General features: G+C 43.9%; 1 protein-coding gene across 2 annotated transcripts in view; it reads right to left on the bottom strand.

Moving 5' to 3' along the window:
- LOC121537906 (RNA-binding motif, single-stranded-interacting protein 2) overlaps window positions 1–18,659 on the bottom strand; it is a 33,546-nt gene extending 14,887 nt beyond the window's left edge. For both annotated transcript variants that reach the window (XM_041845551.1, XM_041845552.1), the window contains exons 1-2: window positions 18,527–18,659; window positions 5,147–5,319 (exon numbers count right to left, since the gene is read on the bottom strand). In XM_041845551.1, the coding sequence (XP_041701485.1) occupies window positions 5,147–5,319; window positions 18,527–18,598 (245 nt within the window). In that variant the 5' untranslated portion in view covers window positions 18,599–18,659. The remainder of the gene's footprint in view (window positions 1–5,146; window positions 5,320–18,526) is intronic.
- Between the last annotated feature and the right edge of the window lie 272 nt (window positions 18,660–18,931).

Genomic DNA, 18,931 nt, shown 5'->3' with positions numbered 1-18,931 from the left:
AAACGGGCATGTATATGTGCTTTCTTGAGCAGGAGGACCTTGCGGGCGTTGCAGGATTTCAGTCCTTCACGGCGTAGTGTGTTACCAATTGTTTTCTTGGTGACTATGGTCTCAGCTGCCTTGAGATCATTGATCGTGTAGTTCTGGGCTGATTCCTCACCGTTTTCATGATCATTGCAACTCCACGAGGTGAGATCTTGCATGGAGCCCCAGGCCGAGGGAGATTTACAGTTATTTTGTGTTTCTTCCATTTGCGAATAATCACACCAACTGTTGTCACCTTCTCACCAAGCTGCTTGCCGATGGTCTTGTAGCCCATTCCAGCCTTGTGTAGGTCTACAATCTTGTCCCTGACATCCTTGGAGAGCTCTTTGGTCTTGGCCATGGTGGATAGTTTGGAATCTGATTGATTGATTGCTTCTGTGGACAGGTGTCTTTTATACAGGTAACAAGCTGAGATTAGGAGCACTCCCTTTAAGAGTGTGCTCCTAATCTCAGCTCGTTACCTGTATAAAAGACACCTGGGAGCCAGAAATCTTTCTGATTGAGAGGGGGTCAAATACTCATTTCCCTCATTAAAATGCAAATCAATTTATAACATTTTTGACATGCGTTTTTCTGGATCTTTTGTTGTTATTCTGTCTCTCACTGTTCAAATAAACCTACCATTTAAATGATATACTGATCATTTCTTTGTCAGTGGGCAAACGTACAAAATCAGCAGGGGATCAAATACTTTTTTCCCTCACTGTATAAATTTTTTAAATAGGCTACTAAAAGCTAAGATCAAAATATCCTATTCTGCATATACTACAATGGTGGTTTGATTGAACGAACCCAGTGTCTCTACAATTCCAAACAACTCTGAAGAATTGGCTAAAGGACATTCTCCACCATACTGTAAATGTGCTCTAAAGCAAGCTTGTGTAATATACATTTGACCTCCAATGTAACATTACTATTTCACGTTACATTTCCTGGTCTATGCAGGATGCCGTCAGTTACATTAGACCTCGGCATAACATGTCCATTATTTTCTAGTAACATGAACAATACGTTCATCAGTTATTTATGGATGAACATACATTTTTATTTTTAATTCCAGCCCGTCCCTGCAGGAGGCCTTTTGCCTCTTGGTAGGCCGTCATTGTAAATAAGAATTTGTTCTTAATTGACTTGCCTAGTTAAATAAAGGTTAAATAAAAATAAAAATACATTGATAGTATTGCCCTGTGTGCACATGAAAAACACCCCTAGAATAGGCCAACTGCATGGGGGAAACGGATTGCTACTAGCTCTCTGCTCTGGGCACTATATACTATTTGCTGGCCTACTTAGTTGAGCAATGGATATCCCCATAGAATACTGCATGAGGGAAAGATTGCTACAAGCTCTCTCTCTCTGGGCACTAGCTGTGTACAGTACAGTATTTACTAGCCTCCTTAGTTGAGCAATGGAGAGATGCCTGTCTACTATTGCATTCAACTGGGAGATCTGACTCCGTAGCTATATAATGTGGAGAGAGGGAGGTTGGAGGAGCAGGAGACTCAGTCATATGTGAGAGAGCAGAGAACAGTGTCCAGCGTAGCACAGCGCCCATGGTCAGCTGGAGCCACGCCAGAGTCAGCCACCCAAAGAAGCGCTCTGCGGGGGCTAGGAGGCAGAACCCCCAGTGATGGGTTCAAACAGTATTTGTTTTCGTTCAAATAATTTGAGAGTGTGATTTCGCATGCCAATTGTGTGCCAGATGGGCTCTTATGAGACTCTTCCATTGGTTTCATTGCACCAGGCAAGCCTAATCAAGCACAGAAAAAGTATTTGAAAGATTTCAAATACTGTTTAAAACCCAGCTCTGTGTGTTCTGCCTCCTAGCCCCCGCAGAGCGCTTCTTTGGGTGGCTGACTCTGGCGTGGCTCCAGCTGACCATGGGCGCTGTGCTATGCTGGACACTGTTCTCTGCTCTCTCACATATGGCTGAGACTCCTGCTCCTCCAACCTCCCTCTCTCCACATTATATAGCTACGGAGTCAGATCTCCCAGTTGAATGCAATAGTAGACAGGCATAGTAACATATATACAGTAGACCATGCTGCTCTCTATAGTAACATATATACAGTAGACCATGCTGCTCTCTATAGTAACATATATACAGTAGACAATGCTGCTCTCTATAGTAACATATATACAGTAGACCATGCTGCTCTCTATAGTAACATATATACAGTAGACAATGCTGCTCTCTATAGTAACATATATACAGTAGACCATGCTGCTCTCTATAGTAACATATATACAGTAGACCTTGCTGCTCTCTATAGTAACATATATACAGTAGACCTTGCTGCTCTCTATAGTAACATATATACAGTAGACCATGCTGCTCTCTATAGTAACATATATACAGTAGACCATGCTGCTCTCTATAGTAACATATATACAGTAGACCATGCTGCTCTCTATAGTAACATATATACAGTAGACCTTGCTGCTCTCTATAGTAACATATATACAGTAGACCTTGCTGCTCTCTATAGTAACATATATACAGTAGACCATGCTGCTTTCTATATAGCTACATACACTACAAAGTGTGTGGACACCTGCTCATCGAACATCTCATTCCAAAATCATGGGCATTAATATGGAGTTGGTCCCCCTTTACTGCTATAACAGCCTCCACTCTTCTGGGAAGGCTTTCCACTTGCTTCCATTCAGCCACAAGAGCATTAGTGATGTCGGGCACTGATGTTGGGCGATTAGGCCCGGCTCGCAGTCAGTGTTCCAATTCATCCCAAAGGTGTTCGATGGGGTTGAGGTCAGGGCTCTGTGCAGGCCAGTCAAGTTCTTCCACACCAATCTTGACAAACCATTTCTGTATGGACCTCACTTTGTGCAGATGGGCATTGTCATGCTGAAACAGGAAAATACCTTTCCCAAACTGTTGCCAGAAAGTTGGAAGCACAGAATAATCTAGAATGTCACTGTATGCTGTAGCGTTAAGATTTACCTCCACTGGAACTAAGAAACATCATGAAAAACAGCCCCAGACCATTATTCCTCCTCCACCAAACTTTACAGTTGGCACTATGCATTCGGGCAGGTAGCGTTCTCCTGGTGTCCACCAAACCCAGATTCGTCTGTCGGACTGCCTGATGGTGAAGCGTGATTCATCACTCCAGAGAGTCCAATGACGGCAAGCTTTACACCACTCCAGCCGACACTTGGCATTGCGCATGGTGATTTTAGGCTTGTGTGTGGCTGCTCAGGGCTTCAGCACTCGGCGGTCCCGTTCCGTGAGCTTGTGTGGCCTACCACTTCGCGGCTGAGCCGTTGTTGCTCCTAAACATTTCCACTTCACAATAACAGAACTTACAGTTGACCGGAGCAGCTCTAGCAGGGCAGAAATGTGACAAACTGACTTGTTGTAAAGGTGGCATCCTATGACGATGCCACGTAGAAAGTCACTGAGCTCTTCAGTACGGGCCATTCTACCGCCAATGTTTGTCTATGGAGATTGCATGGCTGTGTGCTCAATTTTATACACCTGTCAGCAACTGGTGTGGCTGAAATAGCCGAATCCACTAATTTGAAGGGGTGTCCACATACTTTTATAGTGTATATATAGTAGACTTTGCTTACCGACATGCATTCCTATTTTATTGCCTTTTTCTAACATAGCATATTTTCATGTCAATAATGGTACACAAAACTGTACACCTTTTTTAAAGCCCTCCTCTACTCAAAAGCAAATTTCATGCAGTGATTTGATCTACTCTGTAAAAGCCAAAGCAGAAACATAACTACCCACATACCAGCAGCCTGATACAGAAAACCTTAGCTCCCTATATTCCTCTGTCTGATTACCCCTCCCTCCCTCCCCCTCTTCATGCCATTGGCCTTGTTTGTCTTTCCTTTTCCCCTGGGCGCAGGGTTTCCTGTAGGGTTGGGCAGCCTCATGTGAGCCATATCTTCCAGACAGCTGTAAAATAGCGGGCCTCACTCCCTTTCCTTCTCTCCTGTCTCTCTCCCCACCCTTTCTTGCTCTCCTTCATTCACCCTCGCCTCTCCCCTCCCCTCTGTCACTCTCGCTCCTCGTTGCATTACTTCATGGAGCAAAACATGTATTTATTTTAATAACGGAGCATTTTCTAAATTCAAACGAACCACCTGCAACTGGACACGGACAGTTTAGAAGATACATGTTTGGCCGAATCGAGAATGAAGATAGTTTCACCAAGTTAATGTTGGTCGAAAATTCTCTGGGCTACGCCAAACAGTACCTATCTTGTAACGGTTAATAGAGCTGCATTACATTAGCCCATTACAATCTGCTAACTACAGGGGAAGAGACAAAACATGCTTAGTAAGCTTGCTGTTGGAAAGTCTGCCTTCAGTTCAAGGCATTCATAGACGCATCACTTGCGGTACGGTTTTGGAAACATAAGGAACGTATCTTTCATATCTGCGAGAAATTATTTCCAAAAAACAAAAGGTAAAATGACTACATAGGGTTTCCGCTTGTTTACGGAAAACAGGCAGAAGACGGAGGCGTACCTATGCTAATTAGCTATCTGAATCTCCGAAACACCTGTGTGTAAATGGAAGACGGACGCACGCCACAATAGTTGTCACTGAAAAATACTGTCGGCTGCAACTGTGTTAAAACCGGTTAAAACAGTGTACAGTAAGTGTATATTTTGCCTTTGTGAAATTATTTTTATGCGATATGAAAGTAGAGGTCATTATGTTTCTAGAACCGTACCACAATTGAGAATCGATTCACGTTTAGTGAGTATTTGGCTGTTTTAGCTTCCAGAGCCAATTGGCCTCTAAAATGAACATGTAAGGTCCTTGGACTATAAGGAGTAACATGAGGCTCCTTTAGTCCATTATTGGGCTACCCTCAGTTGTGCCAGTCTGAAAGGTCTGAGGTTGCAACCCAAGCTCCTGTTGATCTTTCCACAGGTCACAGACTGGTGATAACTTGTGTACCCACTTCTTGCCCTTTTCACCTTAAGCATTATTTCAGGCCCCCATTAACACAATTTCCTCAATCACTATCCTCTTCTAGCTTAGTTCATTCATATTACACAGATCCATAGATTTACTGTGTGGTGTGGTGGTAGTTTGTTGATTAGCTACTCACGGCTGACACAGTTTGGCCAGGTCCTGGTCTGTGGTTCCCGGATGTAGGCCGCGGATGTAGAGGTTAGTTTTGCTCAGCTGCTCTCCACTGAGGCTGCCGTTACTGCTGCTGCTAGTGGTGGTGTGGTTGGGGCTGGGTGGAGACATCTGGTGGCTGGAGGACACATACGTCGGCTGGGGCGAGACAGAGACAGGATATTACATCAGCAACAGGATATGATGACATTGGGTAGTAGCTGGCCAGCATGTATGCGAGATTTGGTTCTGGGAGAGATTAGACATCTGGTGGTAATGTAACAGAGGTTGTTCGGTAAAACAAATTTACGTGAAGAGTAAGCTAACCTTGCTTGAGTTGAGACTTTATGCCTATAGGCTTTAGCTCAGAAGGCTAAGATGTGCAGGAGACACAGATTTAAACGGCAATCTGTCACTGTACAATCCTACAATCCTCTACAGTTCACAATCCTGAAAAGGCACCTCGAAACATGACCCACCAAACCGCACTTCTTAACACCTGCTCGCTTAACCCGGAAGACAGCCGCATCAATGTGTCTGAGGGAACACCGTTCAACTGATTACCGAAGTCAGCCTGCAGGCGCCCGGCCCACCACAAGGAGTCGTTAGAGCGCAATGAGCCAAGTAAAGCCCCCCTGGCCAAACCCTCCTCTAACCCGGACGACGCTGGGCCAATTGTGTCCCTCTGGGACTCCCGATCACGGCCGGTTGTGAAACAGCCTGGAATCGAACCCGGGTCTGTAGTCGAATACTGACTTGTATCACGAGTGACCTGGCTAGAATATACAATGCCCCAACCAAAAAAAGCGAAGAAAAAAAACAAACACTTCAGAGACTGAAATAGACGTGCTAGTGTCAGAGATTGAGCACAACCAAAAGGTTTTATTTGGCTCGCTCAGTTGTGGCTTGACCAGTAAAATAAAAACATAGCTACAAAGAGATTTATTTTTTATTTTTATTTAACCTTTATTTAACTAGGCAAGTCAGTTAAGAACAAATTCTTATTTACAATGTCGGCCTACACCGGCCAAACCCGGACGACGCAAGGCCAATTGTGCGCCGCCCTATGGGACTACCAATCACGGCCGGTTGTGATACATCCTGGAATCGAACCAGAGGGTCTGTAGTGACGCCTCAAGCACTGAGATGCAGTGCCTTAGACCGCTGCACCACTCGGGAGCCCATTAGGACAACTCAAGTTGCTTTAGCAATGACAAAATATACTTAAAATGAGTAGGCAACACTCACCAATAAGCCATCCATCCTCAACAGCTCCCTCTTGTAGGTGTATAGGCCAACATTGCTGTTCTGCATAGTGATTGAGTGGTGCATTCCACCTGGCCACCACATTCAGCAGCGTCTTTTGCACATCACATAACCTATCACCTGCACATTAAGAGTGGAAGCCTTTTCTGTTCACATAGTTTAAATCGTTTTGGGATGGTGATTTTACGGCGATGTGGGTGCCGTCTATTGCTCCGTTCGTATTTGGGAACCTATTGATGGCAAAGAAGCCACTCTTAACTTCAACCTGTTGTGCGATGGTGTATGGAAACTGTATGTGTTACTGTTCGTTTTGCTGATGTTTGTTTTGCTGATGATTGCATCCAAAATATTGGCTCATCGAGGGCTGTGAGATGCCGATCGACAAGCTCCCCCTGAAAAGTGCCAGTTCCCAAAAACCTGAGGGAGGATAGGACTTGGATGTGCACCGAAATGGCATGTGTTCACCCTTTTAAAGTAAGTCTTAAAGCTGCAATATGTAACTTTTTGGGCGACCTGAAAAAATTAACATAGAAAAGTGAGTTATAGAGTCATTCTCATGGAAAGCAAGTCTAAGAAGCGGTAGATGTGTGCTATTTCTATGCTTCCTGTTCTTATGGTTAGTTTTTGCGTCTTTTACATTAGGTTTTGTACACCAGCTTCAAACAGCTGAAAATTAAATATTTTTGGTTATGGAAAATATATTTCACAGCGGTTTAGATGGTACAATTATTCTCTACACTATACTTGCTTGTTTTGTCACATAAACTGAAATTAGGCAAACAATTAGAATTTTAGCAACCAGGAAATGGCGGAGTAATTTCTGCATAGTGCACCTTTAAATCCTCGCATAAATTGGTTTTGGGAAACGATATCTGATGAGCCAATCTGTACTTTCTGCAGAAAAAGTCCCACCTGTCTCTAAAAATGCGCTCTCTGCAAAATGCAGCGTGTGCCAAATCTTCCAACAGAGCAAGATCAGCCATCTCTCATTCCATTTCTCATTTATCTCAGACTTTTATAGTATTTCAACAATGGTTTCACTTTCACACGTACCTTTCATTTAACAAATTACTGTACATTATATGGATTATTATCCTAACGAATGCACTGATGTGGTCAGATGATATAGCATGTCAATATGTTGCATGAATTACAATGGAAATACAATGAACTAAAACATTTGTTTAAATTATTGTTCTCATCATTTCACACATTTTCAACATATACAGTATTTTCCCCATTCTGCTCTTCCAGTTCCCTTATTCCACCACTTGGCACTGTGCGTACGCATGGTCATGGCTGTATGTAAATCTACGCACACTCTCAAGCAAACGTTCATATTGATGGTTTACGTTCATGCATGGTTTGCACATAGATTTGTGCCTACGCATGATTGATAAATGAGGCCCCAGGCTTCTCATGGCCCACTGAGAGTGTAGCCTAATTTACACAAATCAATGAAGAAAACAATTACAGGGTCAGCCATAGTAGTAGTAAAAACACTTATTTCACTGCACCTATCCAGTGTATTTGACATTAAAACATACTTTTTAAAATGTAACTACACTGCCTGCTAGATAGGCTTTCAGTGTACTTAACTGTCTGCTAGATAAGCTTTTAGTATAGGGATACCCTGATCTGCTAATAGGGGCAATATGAACATAAACATTACCATCATGACGTATAATCACCAGACCGTGGATACACTTCTAGACAGAGAACTCTTCACATTAATCACATTTCAGTTGAGTCAGCACTTTGCACGGCTGCTATAGCAACAACTCAATGTATATCAATACTGCGCTAACCCCGCTTTGGAGTAGAAATTAGTTACTGTTCGAACCAATAACAGGCCCCTGTGAATCAATGCTGTCAGTTTGGTGAAAAAAGAGATAGAGCATATTAGATGCAGCAGAAGGGGAAAGGAAGCAGTGCGCCTCAAAATGGATGAAGCTCAATTAGCGTAATGAGCTTGATTCCAGCCCTCTGTAGTCACCTCCCACTCTGTAATAACCCTTCTCCAGTACTGACCTTGTGGTGTCCAACTAGCTGGGCCATTGTTTCCTTTGGGTGTGATTGGTGACCTGCTCTAATTAAACAGTACCTCCTCTTTCCCCTCCTCTCTCTCTAACAACTTACATCCTTCCCCAAACCACTGATACTGCTCCTCTCCCTTTCTGACTCTTTCTGCTCCTCTCCCTTTCTGACTCTTTCTGCTCCTCTCCCTTTCTGACTGTCTTTCTACTCCTCTACCTTTCTGACTGTCTTTCTGCTCTTCTACCTTTCTGACTGTCTTTCTGCTTCTCTACCTTTCTGACTGTCTTTCTGCTCCTCTACCTTTCTGACTGTCTTTCTGCTCCTCTACCTTTCTGACTGTCTTTCTGCTTCTCTACCTTTCTGACTGTCTTTCTGCTCCTCTACCTTTCTGACTGTCTTTCTGCTCCTCTACCTTTCTGACTGTCTTTCTGCTCCTCTACCTTTCTGACTGTCTTTCTGCTCCTCTACCTTTCTGACTGTCTTTCTGCTCCTCTACCTTTCTGACTGTCTTTCTGCTTCTCTACCTTTCTGACTGTCTTTCTGCTCCTCTACCTTTCGGACTGTCTTTCTGCTCCTCTACCTTTCGGACTGTCTTTCTGCTCCTCTACCTTTCGGACTGTCTTTCTGCTCCTCTACCTTTCTGACTGTCTTTCTGCTCCTCTACCTTTCTGACTGTCTTTCTGCTCCTCTACCTTTCTGGCTGTCTTTTTGCTCCTCTACCTTTCTGACTGTCTTTCTGCTCCTCTACCTTTCTGACTGTCTTTCTGCTCCTCTACCTTTCTGACTGTCTTTCTGCTCCTTTGCCTTTCTGACTGTCTTTCTACTGCTCTACCTTTCTGAATGTCTTTCTGCTCCTCTACCTTTCTGACTGTCTTTCTGCTCCTCTACCTTTCTGACTGTCTTTCTACTCCTCTAGCTTTCTGACTGTCTTTCTACTCCTCTAGCTTTCTGACTGTCTTTCTACTCCTCTAGCTTTCTGACTGTCTTTCTGCTCCTCTACCTTTCTGACTGTCTTTCTACTCCTCTAGCTTTCTGACTGTCTTTCTACTCCTCTAGCTTTCTGACTGTCTTTCTACTCCTCTAGCTTTCTGACTGTCTTTCTACTCCTCTAGCTTTCTGACTGTCTTTCTGCTCCTCTACCTTTCTGACTGTCTTTCTGCTCCTCTACCTTTCTGACTGTCTTTCTACTCCTCTAGCTTTCTGACTGTCTTTCTGCTCCTCTAGCTTTCTGACTGTCTTTCTACTCCTCTAGCTTTCTGACTGTCTTTCTACTCCTCTAGCTTTCTGACTGTCTTTCTACTCCTCTAGCTTTCTGACTGTCTTTCTACTCCTCTAGCTTTCTGACTGTCTTTCTGCTCCTCTACCTTTCTGACTGTCTTTCTGCTCCTCTACCTTTCTGACTGTCTTTCTGCTCCTCTACCTTTCTGACTGTCTTTCTGCTCCTCTACCTTTCTGACTGTCTTTCTGCTCCTCTACCTTTCTGACTGTCTCTACTGCTCTAGCTTTCTGACTGTCTTTCTACTCCTCTACCTTTCTGACTGTCTTTCTTTGCTCTACCTTTCTGACTGTCTTTGCACAGTTCTGTATTCAACATGGCCTTCACAACATCCAGCAGCACCCAGCCTCGAACCTCTCCAGAGGAGTTTTACAACCCCTTCATTTATCACTGTTGTTACTCTCACAGAGCGCCTTCCTTCACCATACCCATTCTACACCTCTAATCTGCCTCTCTTCAGCATCAATAGCAGGCAGTGCATTGTTTGTTTTCCCACAATCACAATCTCTTCCTGTGGTTTGCTGTTGCCTTGACTGCCAGCCTGCCTGGAGACCCTATCATGAGGGATGCAGCTGCCTGTGTACTGGGTAGATAGGATCTGTACACGGCTGGTGAATGGATGGAGCTGGGTCTGGGTATGGCTATAGAATCTGTATGATACTGGATGGAGCTGGGTCTGGGTATGGCTATAGAATCTGTATGATACTGGATGGAGCTCGGTCTTGTATGGCTATAGAATCTGTATGATACTGGATGGAGCTGGGTCTGGGTAGGGCTATATAATCTGTATGGAGCCTGGTGGTGGACAGGAAGTGTATGGTTAATGGTTATAGAATCTCTATGCTGGAAGGAGCCTAGGCCTGTCTGGATCTGTCTGTTGATTGGATGATGGGGGTGGATAGATGGTCCTGGGCCTTCCCATAGGATTGGTGTGCTGCTTGACAGAGGATGGCACCTGGGCTTGGTGCTGAATAGAGCTGTGTGCTGCTGGATGAGGCCTGTCTGGATATATGTGCTGCTGGATGAGGCCTGTCTGGATGGAGCTGGATGGATGGGCCTGGGCCATTGAGCCCCGTCTGGATCTATGTGTTGCTTGAGGAAGCCTGGATGGCTGGATGGATGGATGGGGCTGGATGGATTGGCCTGGGCCATTGAGGCCTATCTAATTGGGGTTCTGAGCTTGTTAGCGGAAGGCGTTAATCCCTCTCATGTGCTCTCCGGTCAGAAGGTACTGACTCATTAAGGCTGCTCTGCTATGCTCTGTTCGTTCTGAGAAAAGGAAGATGGCAGAGAACCAGAGAATCAGATGGATCCATACCCACCAGGCTCCCACCTGCCTCAGCCCTGCCGGCTGCCTGCCTGCCTGCCCGCCTGCTGCTTGCCTGCCTGCTGCTTGCCTGCCTGCTGCTTGCCTGCTTGCCTGCTGCCTGCCTTCCTGCTGCTTGCCTGCTGCCTGCCCGCTGCTTGTCTGCTGCCTGCCTGCTGCTTGCCTGCTGCCTGCCTGCCTGCTGCTTGCCTGCCTGCTGATTGCCTGCCTGCTGCCTGCCTGTTGCTTGCCTGCTGCCTGCTTGCCTGCCTGCTGCTTGCCTGCCTGCTGCTTGCCTGCCTGCCTGCTGCCTGCCTGCTGATTGCCTGCCTGCTGCTTGCCTGCTGCCTGCCTGCTGCCTGCCTGCTGCTTGCAAGCTGCCTGCCTGCTGCCTGCTGCCTGCCTGCTGCTTGCCTGCTGCCTGCCTGCTTGCTGCCTGCTGCCTGCCTGACAGCTCCAGGTCTTCTCTTCTGACACACAGTACAGCAGGACTCCCATGAAAAGGAGATTAATATCTCAATCGGACTCACCTGGTTAGATAAAGGATACATAGACAGTGCAGCGGCAGAGTCAGACCCATGTCAGCCCCAGTACAGGAACTGTACATTGAATGAATTCAAGTGCAGCACTACCAACCTGGATAGGTTGCAGTGATAGTGTCGGTGTGGTATTAATAAATAAATGTGTAGAATTTCTGTAGCCCTTTCCACTCACAGCTCCTTTCATCCCGTATACGTGTTGAAAATGGCAGATTTGGTCATTGATACGCGCCTAAAATGGAACTCAGTGGCTGTACAGTAACATGCTATACATAACGTCAGAACTCAGTGGCTGTACAGTAACATGCTATACATAACGTCAGAACTCAGTGGCTGTACAGTAACATGCTATACATAACGTCAGAACTCAGGAACAGACTATGGGAGGCACACAGCACTACATAGAGCCATGACTACATGGAACTCTATTCCACATCAAGTAACTCATGCAAGCAGTCAAATCTGATTTTAAAAAACAGATAAAAATACACCTTATGGAACAGCGGGGACTGTGAAGAGACACAGACACACGCATACATACACACGATAACACACGTACTATACACACACTTACACATGGATGTTGTGTTGTAGATACAGTATGTCGTTATAGAGCAGTGGCCTGAGGAAACATACTCAATGTGTTGTTAAATCTGTTATGAAATGTCATGTTTTTCATTGTATATAACTGCCTTAATTTTGTTGGACCCCAGGAAGAGTAGCTGCTGCCTTTGCAGGAACTAATGGGGATCCTTAATAAATACAAATACATATACAAATATCATAAAACTCATGTAATTGACAGTGTCAACGTTTATCGCTATGTTTGATCCACAGTTACAAGGATGACATGCGTTATACCCTGGGTTGTCCTGAACAGAATGACCCTATGTTTGTCATATTGTGAAGAAAATTAGCCGTGGAACACACACTTGAATGCACTCATGACTCCATTCTAAGCGCACCAAAATTACAATCTGTTTGTCTGAAGTGACTTTTGAAGCCTATTACTGTAAGATCTTATTTTATAACTTAGCTAGCCATGTTGCTAATAAAATAAGCTTTCAAATTATGCCCACCTGACCCAGATTGCGATTTATAATGGAACATTTTTGGATTGCATAAACACCAACAGTAATTGTGTGATGGTGGGGACGCAGGGCTGTGTCCAAACAAAAAACTATAAGTGTGCTTGCTTCAGTTCCTCAATGGCAAAGCTCAAATAAGCAGCTTATAGTTGAAGGCTCTTTCCTTGAGTCATAAACGTTCATTGAAATTACTTAGGAACTGCGCACAGTTTGGAGAGGTGTGTGGCCACTTGGAGACACCAGATAGACCTCTCACACAAACCCTTATAATCACTTTTTCTTATCTTGCACCTACTCCAAAATATAAATTAATGTTCTTATTATGTTACTGAATGTATCCAGAGTATTTTCAGATTTCGTTATTGACAAATGCTGTGACAAGTACAGTAAATGTTAAATGAACATCAAATCAACAGTGTAATTTTTGGATTCAGTCTTGTGTCAGGTGAACTGTTGTGTCCTCACCTTTGGTCTGATGATTTCTCCATAATCTCAAAATGCATATGCTTTTTAAAGTGTTTCCGTTAGAAACATTTAAATTTGTCCATATAGGCCAGTTTCCACGAGTTTAATGAATAGGTGTATACACTAGCTATGACTAATTACATCCAAATAGACAGAGTAGGCTATTTCCACCAGTGTGTGTGCAGTCAGTGTTTGTAGCTCGTCTTTAATTTGTTTCTGAACATGATCACAAATCTTGCGTCACCATAAATTGGTAGCCAGGTTGGTTTTGCAGCATCGTGTGAACGACGTGCACTCTCACATGCACTCTGTCACTGCACTGAGTTTGACCCACACTGGCATCTGATGGATGTCCTTCTTGTCCTGTTCCTTGTCTAAACAAACAGCCTGCTCCATGGTGGTTCATACTGCTCCGGACATACAGTAGCAGCCGGAGCAGTACAATGTGGAGGAGTATTTACACTCTTTCTTTACATTCCGGCGCTGTAAACAAATGTTTGTTAGTAAGTTACCCTCAGAATGGGGGGGTGGGGGGAGTAAGACAGAGGGTCTATCTTTTCAACAGTCGTTTTCACATGCACCACATTCCTAAATGCCTCCACAACACAGACTATAGAATGTCCCTCAAGACAATGAAGGCTTAAATGTGCCTGACAGAGTAGAGAGAGAACCCTATTCTTGTCCAGTGCTCTTTGTATATGTTGCAGCTGAGGCCGACTCTTCTACCGTTGACAAGCCATACTTCTTTGGCATGACAATGATCGAACACAGAGAGGAGTTGGCTATTAGCACAAGCAGACTGGATCCAGCACCAAGCTAGGAAAACCCTCACTTTTAAAATCAGGTGCAGGTATAATGTGTTATAACTTGTTATAAGCACATATATGAGCCTTTATAATGTATTGTAATAAGGCTTTATACACTCTAATATCCCTTCTAAGTGCAGTCTTTACATTCTTTACCAGTACATGTGAGGACATATTTAAGAGACATATGAAGTGTGACAGAGTGATTGCTCTGAGCTGTTCCTTCCTCTCTCGTTGAACTGTATCACTGTAAGTATTAGCCCTGGAGGTTATAGGTACGTTCCTGACCTGGCATGTGTCTGTGTCCACAATGTACAGTATCTAACTGTACGGCTGCACATGATGGAGTTTTGCTCACACAACTCAGATATGAGGTGAATCTCAAAAGTAGTTTCCTCGATTCCTCAAATCCACTATCCTTGCCTCCTCATAGCTTCATAGGGAAGCGAGGAAAGCCTTGGAGAAGAAGATCCAAGGAGAGAAACGATCCCAGTGTCATTTATTCTCAGTTCTCAATAAAACACACTTTCGAAATCTTTCAACATTGCACATTCGGCACGAACACATCACACATTGCACGGCACTCAATTTCTGCAAAAAGTATTCAATTGTTTTTGATCTTAGACTTCTATATGAAAAAGTAAAGGTCTACCTGCTTGGCACAAATGATTTTCAGAGGCACTGTAGAAAATATGTTTATGAAAATACACAATCTCTCTGTATTTTCTGCCTGGTACTGTATTCTGCCACAGTGTGCAGAAAAGGTTTTGGGAAAAACAAAAGATGGTGGAAAAATAGCGATGGCACTCTTCTGATACGTCTACTTCAACCTGCAACCTCACCAACTCTTCAACAATTTAGAGACAACTAGTGAATCTTCATTCTCCTCCTCTCTGAGTCAATCTAGTGCTACCCTCAAAAGTGCAAAAAAACTAAACCAGCAAACTGTTGTTTTAGATATGCAGAAAAGACATTGAAGAAAGACGAACGGTTTGAGAAAGGGGGTTCACTTCAGTCTGTACAGAGAAGGAAAGATCTGCTGGCTCCCTTGTCCATGGGAACAGAACCACTGACAGCCAAAGAAGTCAAGGTATGTAAAACAGAGAGAGTGAAAAAAGGAGAGGAGGGGAAGGGAGGGAGGAGGGGATGGGAGGAGAGGAGAGGGGGGGATGGGAGGAGAGGAGAGGAGGGGATGGGAGGAGAGGAGAGGAGGGGAAGGGAGGAGAGGAGGGGAAGGGAGGAGAGGAGGGGAAGGGAAGAGAGCAGAGGAGGGGAGGGGAAGGGAGGAGAGGAGGGGAAGGGAGGAGAGGAGGGGAAGGGAGGGGAAGAGAGCAGAGGAGGGGGAGGGAGGAGAGAAGGGGAAGGGAGGAGTGTGTAATCAAAAGCAGGAGAAAGAAAGAGAAAAAATCTGTTAATCCCTCTCCTTCCTGGACCCTTTTTTCTCGTAGTAAAAAGACACAGAGCAGAGTTTACCACTTGACGTTGGTTTTACAAGTTTTCCCTCAGTAACTTTTGAGCTCTCACAATGAGACTAAACCTTTTCCTGGCAAAAAAAAGGCTTGAGTTTGCAAAAGCAGAGCAACAGACACCCCTTCTATCCTGAAATGAGCACATTGTTTGAAACCAGCGCTATCGTCCCAAACGGCACCCTATTCCCTATGTAGTGCACTGCTTTTGACCAAGGCCCACAGTGCTCTGATCAAAAGTAGTGCACTACAGGGAATAGGGTGCCATTTGGGAGACAAACAGAATTCCAGGAATTCCAGGTCATTAATCTGAGCAATCTGAATTCCTGCCAACCATGAGGCAGGGAAAGGAATAACACAGCCCGGGAGAAGGGAGCTAGTGTTATGTTTCAAGAAAGTTAAACACTACCTAGGCCTATTTCAGCAATGTTGCACCAAGTCAGAACTAAGATTCGCAATAGGAAATAATAAAATATGCTATTGACAGAAGAAATAGATTTTCTATTGTGTTTTGACTGTACGTTTTGTTTACCCCATATGTAACTCTGTGTTGTTGTTGTTTTTATCGCACTGCTTTGCTTTATCTTGGCCAGGTCGCAGTTGTAAATGAGAACTTGTTCTCAACTGGCTTACCTGGTTAAATAAAGGTGAAATAAAAAAACAAAAACAAAAAAACAAGTGATATGTGAAAGCATCAGGATGAAAACTAGGATCACGAAAAAAATTAATTATAATTTTGAATTGTACAATTACCTGTGGAAAATTATAAACTGGGTGGTTTGAGCCCTGAATGCTGATTGGCTAACAGCCGTGGTATATCAGACCGTATACCACGGGTATGACAAAACATTTATTTTATTACGTTGGTAACCAGTTTATAATAGCAATAAGGCACCTCTGGGATTTGTGATATATGGCCAATATACCACGGCTAAGGGCTGTGTCCAGGCACTCCGCGTTGCGTCGTGCTTAAGAACAGCCCTTAGCTGTGGTAGATTGGCCATATACCACACCCCCTCTGGCCTTATTGCTTAAATATACGCTTTATAGTTTCTTCATTTAAATTCCCTTAATATCTCACCCAGTCTAACACCCCATATTCATCATTATGTTCTGTTCTCTGGATGTTCCATAGCAAATCATCAGAGTACATCTTTAAATGGGCAATCAGCAGTTGAAACAATAACAAAATGTCTTCCCTGCCACTGTTTCTGTAAAAAGCTGGGCGATGGGGCTGGAGAAATTTAACCACTCTCAAATTCATAGACAGACAGAGACTGACCATCCTGGATATAAAAATTATATTTGTAACTATGTTTTGAGGCTATACAGTGTTTGTTTATATTTAGTTTGTTTACAAACATTGGAGTAAACAAGCTATATTTTGTGTTCTGGTGGGGTATGACAATTGAATTAAGCTCATGAGGCATTTATACTTCAAGAAACAGTGGGTACAAGTCAAGAATTGGATGTAGCACCTGCAGATTGCCCCTTTAAATGGTTCATTTTAAAATAAAAAAATATTTTCAACTACCAATCAATATCATTATCAATACAATACACAGGTGCACCTTGTGCTGGGGACAATAAAAGGCCACTCTAAAATGTGCAGTTTTGTCACACAACACAATGCCACAGATGTCTCAAGTTTTGAGGGAGCGTGCAATTGGCATGCTGACTGCAGGAATGTCCACCAGAGCTTTTGCCAGATAATGTAATGTTCATTTCTCTACCATAAGCCGCCTCCAACATTATTTAGAGAATTTGGCAGTACATCCAACCGGCCTCACAACTGCAGACCATGTGTAACCATGCCAGCCCAGGACCTCCACATCCGGCTTCTTCACCTGCGGGATAGTATGAGACCAGCCACCCGGACAGCTGATGAAACTGAGGAGTCTTTCTGTCTGTAATAAAGCCCTTTTTACATTTACATTTTAGTCATTTAGCAGACGCTCTTATCCAGAGCGACTTACAGGAGCAATTAGGGTTAAGTGCCTTGCTCAAGGGCACATTTACGTCATTTAGCAGACGCTCTTATCCAGAGCGACTCACCAATTGGTGCGTTCACCCTATAGCCAGTGGGATAACCACTTTACAATTTTTTTTGGGGGGGGGAGCTCGCATCCACTTTCAAGGACACTACAGTTTATAGCCGAGCAACCTAATTGCCAAGACCGATCCAGGAATGAGAGCGGCATATACTATAGACTACCATTAGCATAAAAAACTCAAAAACTCATTCTGATTGGTTGGGCCTGGCTCCCCAGTGGGTGGGCCTGGCTCCCAAGTGGGTTGGCCTATGCCCTCCCAGGCCCACCCGTGGCTGCGACCCTTCACAGTCATGTGAAATCCATAGATTAGGGCCTAATTAATTTATTTCAATTGGCTGATTTCCTTATATGAACTGTAACTCAGTAAAATCGTTGAAATGTTGAATGTTGCCTTTATATTTTTGTTCAGTATATATTCAGCATTTTTATATCTGTAAGAGTAACTGTTTTATATGAGCAAAACAATGCCAACGTTCCCAGCCATTTCAAGGGGTGGGGCAAATATTTACCCGTAAAGAAATCTATTCTATTTGGTTAATTTACGTTGCGATCTATTCAAAGAGAGACCTTATTCTCATCAAGATGTAAAACTGATTTGACACATCCAACAATTGGTCGTTGGGATTCCAATTAGCCATTGGTATTAAACCCGACAATGAGCGCAAAATGATCTCTAGGATATTCGCCGCGCAAGTTTAATTCGTGCATTTACTTTCTCTGTGCCTATGGATAGAGGAAGAACACTAACGTTCGGATCGCCCCCGACGCATAGCCTACAATAGCCTGCAATGCATACATAGCCTGTAATGCATGCATTATACCGGTATTCTATTCTATTATCTATTCCCAATCTTATTTGGAGGATAGAAAATAGTTAAAAGCAATGTTAAATCTACAAAATAGCCTACAGTTGATTTGTATATGGTCCACTTTCAAGGACACTACAGTTTATAGCCGAGCAACCTAATTGCCAAGACCGATCCAGGAATGAGAGCGGCATATACTATAGACTACCATTAGCATAACATTCTGATGGAGTAAATAAAATATAGTATCGCTTTACCTTTTTACTAAGTCTGCTGGTATAGCCGTTGTATGGGTTGAATCCTGTCCTTGGCGGCACAGAGAGCAGCATTTTTACAGCAGCAGGCAGCAAGCACTATGTCCGGAGCCGAGAGCACAGCCAAGCAGGCAGTCATCAGCTGACGTCAGCCAGGGAAATTCAGATTGGAATCTGACTGTGGTTGTGATTTGAGTGGCGCTCTCCCAGCTCTTCAGCCATTGGTGGAGCGGCAGCGTATGTATATGTGCTTTGAAGAGCGCGCTTTTCTGTGTTCCTTTTTCCATGTATGGCTATTTGGTAAACCTGGATACCACCAGGCAGTGAACATGTAGGCTTTGGACATAACTACTTTTTTATGTTCCTATTAAGTATAAATGTCTGGACACACATTTCACTTTTATTGGT

This window comes from Coregonus clupeaformis, chromosome 24 (assembly GCF_020615455.1).
Source record: "Coregonus clupeaformis isolate EN_2021a chromosome 24, ASM2061545v1, whole genome shotgun sequence".
In the NCBI taxonomy this organism is placed as follows: Eukaryota; Metazoa; Chordata; class Actinopteri; order Salmoniformes; family Salmonidae; genus Coregonus; species Coregonus clupeaformis.
Note: the sequence above shows the minus strand (reverse complement) of the source record. Positions and strands in the feature narration are given on the sequence as shown.